Consider the following 6,791-nt stretch of genomic DNA (forward strand, 5'->3'; position numbering starts at 1 on the left):
AACTGGGGCTGGGAAACTAAATAAAATAAATAAAAAAATAGGGGCATTGTTGCGCTCTTTACGTTGACTTCAGTTGGCTCTGGTGATAGCGGAGACTCACCCAATATGGCGGCCACACTGGATTACGCTCCAGCACGTAATGAGGCGTCTACGTATATTATGTCTATGCTCACCACTATGTAGTCTCACTCAATGCCCCGCCTGCAGCGCTATCTGTTTGGTTACAAGTCATGCGTAATAGTCCATCAGCACTGAAAGCTACTGTGCCACAAAACGCATATACAGACTGGAGCTACACTGCAAAGACACCACAATCTTATGATCTATGGAACGTCTATTTAGATGCTGTGTGATACAATGTGTTTGTTTCATCCACAGGCTCCGGTGTTTGGGGCCGGTTACCCCAGCCTTCCCACCATGACAGTAGATGACTGGTATGAACAGCACAGGAAACATGGAGCCCTGCCTGACCAGGGGTTACCCAGGAAGATTGCCATAGAGAAGGACACTGATACAAATGAAAGGGAAGAAGAAGAAGAAAAACAAGCTGAAAATGATGATGAGTCTCTGTTGAAAGCCAGAAACTGGGATGAATGGAAAGACACTCATCGCAAAGGTTATGGAAACCGCCATAACATGAGGTAACAGATCCCAACATAGTGTGTGTCCAAACACACCTGTCCAGCGTAAAGACCATAGTCAGAGTGCCAACAAGGTGAAAAGTGTGGGTTTTGTGCAGCCTGCTCCTGCTCCTGCTCAGCCTCCAGTCGACATGGTGACGATGCAGATGAGGTTAACGAGAATTACCAGCCTTTTATTTCAAAAGGTTTTGTCTCTCTTGACAGGGAAGGAAGAGGATCAGGTTCCAATCACAATTTTGAGTGATACTGGAGCTACACAGTCTCTAATGTTGCGAATGTCGTTGCATTTTTCTCCCGATTCGTTTTGTGGTTCTGATGCTCTGGTGTGGGGAGTGAAAATGAACGAAAATGAACGTTCTGAGAGCGCCACTCCACACTGTGTTTCGGCAATCGCCACTTGTTTCTGGCCCAGTGCAAATTGGTTTGCGCACTAGGTTGCCTGTGTGAGGGGTTGCTATGATCCTCGGCAATGATCTGGCAGGGAAAAAAGTTTTTTCTAACCCTGAAGTAGTTGAAACCCCTGTTGCTGATTCGTGTGTTTCTGTCCCTGCTGCTGTCAACCTGACTGTTGTGCTTGTGCTGTCACGCGCACACAGTCACGTAAATTTGGTGATGTGCTGGACTGGAGTCATTTCTGTGTTCGGAAGATGTTGTGGAAAGTGCTGAAAAAAAAAAAAAAAAACCATCAACAGAGAAATGTCAAATGTCTGTGTACGATAACCTCTTACCAGCTGACGCTAATGTGTTTTTCTGTCAACAGGACCGAATTTATCAACGCACGACAAGCTGACCCGTCTGTTTGACTGTTTCTCATCTGTGGCCAACACAAGCACATGTCCCTCACCGTTGTTCCCCTTTAACAACGGTGTGTCAATGCGTAATTGGTGCCCTCCCTCCTCTGTAAATTTTGGTTGGGATTCAGTTCAACAAGTGGTTGTCCCACAGAAATTTCGTCCACAAGTTCTTAGTTTTGGCACACGACAACTTCGCAGGCCATTTAGGAATAAAAAGAACTTACCATTGTATCCTGCGTTATTTCTTTTGGCCAGGTTTGAAAGGCGATGTGGTATATTTTGGCTTGTAGTTTGTTTTGTTGTATTCTTTTCTGTTGGAGTTTGGTTGTGTTTTTCTGTGTCTGTTTTCCGAAGGGGAGGTGTGACCGGGCTGAGCAGAGGGCGGACGGCGCACCTGCTGCTCATCAGTTGATTCTCCCCTGCATTTAAGCAGCGTCTGCCTCGCTGCCAGATTGTTTTGAGCACATGCGTCAATCTTTCCAGCCTGTACCTTACCACATCGAATTCCTATTCTTGTGTAATTTTCCCTGCCGCTGTAGAGTGATGTTTTCTAGATTCTTCTCGTGTTTTACTTCCTTGGTTCTTCTCTTAGTGTTTTTTCCTACCTGTTCGCCATGGAGTAGTAGATTTTTGTGTTCTAGCTGAATTTAAGTTTTTCTTCCCTGGCTTTGCTTTCTCGTGTTTTTGTACCCGCTGTTGGTAATAAACTGTTGTCTTTTGTAACAGCTCCTTGTGTTCTGTTCCTTTTTTGTCTGCCCTGGGGATCCAGCTAAATTTACTCGATCTTTCAGATCATAACACGATGCGACCAGATTCTGTCGTTCACGCCATGTTTGTCAGGTAAGCAGTAAATCAAATCAGGTGATTCCTGCAGCTCCACTGCAACCAATTCCAGTGTTAGGTGAACCATTTAAACACAATCCTCGATTGTGTAGGTCCACTTCCAAAATCCAAATCCGGTCATCAGCATCTTTTGACTTGTGCGCCACCACGTTATCCCGAGGCTATTCCTCTGCGCACCCTCAAAACCAAAGCTGTGGTCAAAGCTCTGATCAACTTCTTCTCCACATTCAGGTTCGAAATCCAATCAGACAGATCAAGGCTCAAACTTATCTATCAAAACTGTTCGCCCAGGTCCTGGTGTCGCTGTCCATTCAGCACCAAAAATCCAGCACATATCATCCACAGTCTCAGGGCGCACTCGAGTGTTTCCATCAGATGTTAAAGTCGATGCTTAGGAAATTCTTTTTAGAGTGGGATGAAGGTTTGCCACACCAAGTCCTCTGCATGTTCTACCAATTTGGAAGAATTTCGGTCCGCCTGGCAAGACAGTCTTAAAATATACAGGAAAGCCCTCCGCAGTGCCAGGGCAGTCTATTACTCTGCACTAATAGAGGAAAATAAGAACAATCCCAGGTTTCTCTTCAGCACTGTAGCCAGGCCGACAGAGAGCCATAATTCTATTGAACCATGTATTCCTTTAGCTCTGAACAGTAATGACTTCATGAGCTTCTTTAATGATAAAATTCTAACTATTAGAGACAGAATTCATCGACTCCTGCCGTTAACAGGTACTGTTCTGTCTTCAAACACAGAAACCGTAGAAACTGTTACTCAGTCTGTCGCAGTTTTAGACTGTTTTACTCCTGTTGACCTTCACCAACTAATTTCAATAATTTCATCATCAAAATCATCTACCTGTATTTTAGATCCTATCCCGACTAAGCTGTTTAAAGAAGTATTACCTCTAATTGACTCTTCAGTATTAGACATGATCAATCTCTTTTTATCAACAGGCTACGTACCACAGTCCTTTAAAGTAGCTGTGATAAAACCGCTACTGAAAAAGCCTATTCTTGATCCAGGGGTTTTAGCCAACTATAGACCGATATCCAACCTTCCCTTTCTCTCAAAAACTCTTGAGAAAGCAGTTGCCAATCAGCTGTGCGACTTTCTAAACAATAATAGTTTATTCGAGGATTTCCAGTCAGGATTTAGAGTGCATCATAGCACAGACAGCACTGGTTAAAGTTACAAATGACCTTCTAATTGCATCTGATAAAGGATTTGTCTCTGTACTAGTCTTATTGGATCTTAGTGCTGCATTTGACACCATTGACCATGGCATCCTATTGCAGACACTGGAACACTTCATTGGCATTAAGGGAACTGCGCTAAGCTGGTTTAAATCCTACCTGTCAGATCGCTCTCAGTTTGTACGCGTTAATGATGACTCCTCTGTGCTCACTAAAGTCAGCTATGGAGTTCCGCAGGGTTCTGTGCTTGGACCAATTCTATTCACCTTATATATGCTTCCTTTAGGTAAGATTATCAGGAAGCACTCAATAAATTTTCATTGCTATGCAGATGATACCCAGCTATATTTATCAATGAAGCCGGAAGAAACCAGTCAGTTAACTAGACTACAAGCATGTCTTCATGACATAAAGACCTGGATGACCTGCAATTTTCTGATGCTAAACTCGGACAAAACTGAAATTATAGTAGTAGGCCCTAAACATCTTAGAAAGTCACTTTCTGATGACATAGCAGTTATGGATGGCATTGCACTGGCCTCCAGCACCACTGTAAAGAATCTGGGAGTCATCTTTGACCAAGACATGTCCTTTCACTCCCATGTTAAACAAATTTCAAGGACTGCCTTTTTTCACCTACGTAATATCGCAAAAATCAGGCATATTTTGTCTCAAAATGATGCAGAAAAACTAGTCCATGCATTCGTAACTTCCAGGCTGGATTATTGCAATTCCTTACTATCAGGCTGCCCAAATTCGTTGCTGAATATTCTCCAGTTGCTCCAGAACGCTGCAGCACATGTTCTGACAAAAACCAGGAAGCGAGATCATATTTCTCCAATACTCGCCACTTTGCACTGGCTCCCTGTAAAGTTTAGAATAGAGTTTAAAATTCTCCTCCTTACTTACAAAGCCATAAGTGGCCAGGCACCTTCTTATCTTAAAGAGCTCATAGTACCTTATTGCCCTACTCGAACACTGCGTTCCCAGAATGCAGGTCTACTTATGGTTCCTAAAGTCTCAAAAAGCAGAACAGGAGTCAGAGCATTTAGCTATCAAGCTCCTCTCCTGTGGAACCATCTTCCAGTCTTTGTCCGGGAGGCAGACACTGTCTCTACATTTAAGAGTAGGCTTAAAACTTTCCTTTTTGATAAAGCTTATAGTTAGGGCTGGCTCAGGCTTGTCCTGGACCAGCCCCTAGTTATGCTGCTATAGGATTAGACTGTCGGGGGACATCCAAAGATACACCGAGCTTCTCTGTCCTTCTGTCCCTCTCCATCCGCACGCTCTCATGTCCTACCATGGCGTGTTACTAACTTAGCTCCTTCCCCGGAGTCTCTGTGCTTTGTCATCTTGCAGGTTCCCATGGACAGTGGCTGAATCTGGATTGTGAATTTCAGCTGCGTCTCCTGCCTTGGCCCTGCCTGCATGTCTGTCTGTCTCTCTGTCTCTGTCTCTCTCTCTCTCTCTGACTGCATTTCTGTCTGTCTGTCTGTCTGTCTGTCTGTCTGTCTGTCTGTCTCACTCTCCCTCTCTTGCTCTTCCTCTCTCACCCAACCAGTCGAGGCAGATGGCCGCCCACCCAGAGTCTGGTTCTGCTCGAGGTTTCTGCCTGTTAAAAGGAAGTTTTTCCTCGCCACTGTCGCCAAGTGCTTGCTCATGGGGGAATTGTTGGTTTCTTTGTAGATAAAAGAGCTTGGTCTGTACCAGCTCTATATGGGAAGTGTCCTGAGACAACTTCTGTTGTGATTTGGTGCTATACAAATAAAATTGAATTGAATTGAAATTGAATGTGCTGAGAGAGAAGTACCTGTCAGAAATGGATAGCTCCAGCCAAAATGTGCTAGATTATGTGAGCTCTTTCAGAAAGCGTCTGCCCAAAGCCTACGAGACCGTGCACAGAGCTCTTTCAGTGTCCCAGGTGAAAATGAAACGTAAGTTCGATAAAGTGGTGATAAAGTGTTGTCACTACTTCCAATCCCTGGTTCCGCCCTCCAGGCGAAATTCTGCGGTCCTTATGACATTGAAAAAAAGTTAAGTGAAGCTGATTATGTTGTATGCACCCCTGACCATCAGAGAAAATCCAGTATGTGTCACATTAATATGCTGAAGCCATATATCGCTCGTTCTCCTGTTTCTCCCTCTGTCCCTCCAGCTGTAGTGTCCATGGTTGCGCAGGTGCCTCCATCCCAATACAGCCCTGAGAGCGATGGCTTACATCTTAGCCACGGAGACTCATGCACTTTGCAACATCATTTAAAACATTTAGACTTGCACGCTCGAAAAGATATCTGCCAGTTAAGCGAAAATCACCTACCTCTGTTTTCTGATACTCCGTTCCGTACCACTGCCATCTCTCATGACATTGACATGGGAGATAAGCCTCCTATCAAGCAGCGCACTTAGCGCGTTAACCTCACAAAACGTGCACTTCTCCAACAAGAAGTTAACTATCTGTTGGAGAATGGATTAGCTGTCCCAAACTCCAGTGCATGGAGTTCTCCTTGCCTTCTGGTCCCAAAAGTGGACAAAACTCCTCATTTCTGTACCAACTTTAGAAAAGTAAATAATGTGACGAAGGCTGACTCGTATCCTCTGCCCCGAATGGAGGATTGTGTGGATAAAGTTGGCGCTGCTAAATTCGTCACAAAGCTCGACCTGTTAAAGGGTTATTGGCAAGTCCCTTTGACCTCCCGTACTTCAGAGATCTCTGCCTTCATGACTCCAGATAGCTTCCTACAGTACAGTGCCCTTTGGTCTCAGGAATGCACCGCCACTTTACAGCGCCTGAGAACAAAGTCCTAGGTGGTAAGAGCTGTGAGGTTTACCTAGATTACATTGTAGCATATTCTGACACGTGGTCTGAGCACATCAAAATACTGGGTACAATTTTTGGTAGATTGAAGCAGGCTTCCCTAACCTTAAACCTGGCCAAGTGTGAGTTTGGTCGCGCCACTGTGACCTATTTAGGTAAGCAGGTAGGTCAGGGTCAGGTGCGGGCCCTTGCTGATAAAGTCTTGGCCATCTTCGACTTCCCTGTGTCACAGACACGGCTTGAGCTTCGCTGTTTTTTTTTTAGGGATGGCTGGCTATTATCACAGGTTCTGTAGAAACTTCTCTGATGTTGTGGCTCCACTCACCAGTTTAACCAGTACCTCCTGCCCATTCAAATGGTCCTCTGGCTGCACAATAGCCTTTCAGGCAGCCAAAGACGTCCTCTGTAGCACACCTGTTCTGGCTGCTCCTAACTTTGAGCACCCCTTCAAGATGGAGGTGGACGTGAGCACCAGCGCCAGCGGTGCAGGTGCGGTGCTGCTGCA

The 6,791-nt window shown here is 45.0% G+C and overlaps 2 protein-coding genes across 2 annotated transcripts in view; one reads left to right on the plus strand and one right to left on the minus strand.

Annotated features, from left to right (window-relative positions):
* LOC139331690 (immunoglobulin-binding protein 1-like) overlaps positions 1 to 674 on the plus strand; it is a 32,608-nt gene extending 31,934 nt beyond the window's left edge. Inside the window, exon 5 of the mRNA XM_070963322.1 lies at positions 379 to 674. Coding sequence (XP_070819423.1) covers positions 379 to 645 — 267 coding nt within the window. The 3' untranslated portion in view covers positions 646 to 674. The remainder of the gene's footprint in view (positions 1 to 378) is intronic.
* rnf103 (ring finger protein 103) overlaps positions 1 to 6,791 on the minus strand; it is a 452,442-nt gene that overhangs the window by 277,373 nt on the left and 168,278 nt on the right. The gene's annotated exons all lie outside the window — the stretch shown is intronic.

The sequence above is a fragment of the Chaetodon trifascialis genome, chromosome 5 (assembly GCF_039877785.1).
Source record: "Chaetodon trifascialis isolate fChaTrf1 chromosome 5, fChaTrf1.hap1, whole genome shotgun sequence".
Classification (NCBI taxonomy): domain Eukaryota; kingdom Metazoa; phylum Chordata; class Actinopteri; order Chaetodontiformes; family Chaetodontidae; genus Chaetodon; species Chaetodon trifascialis.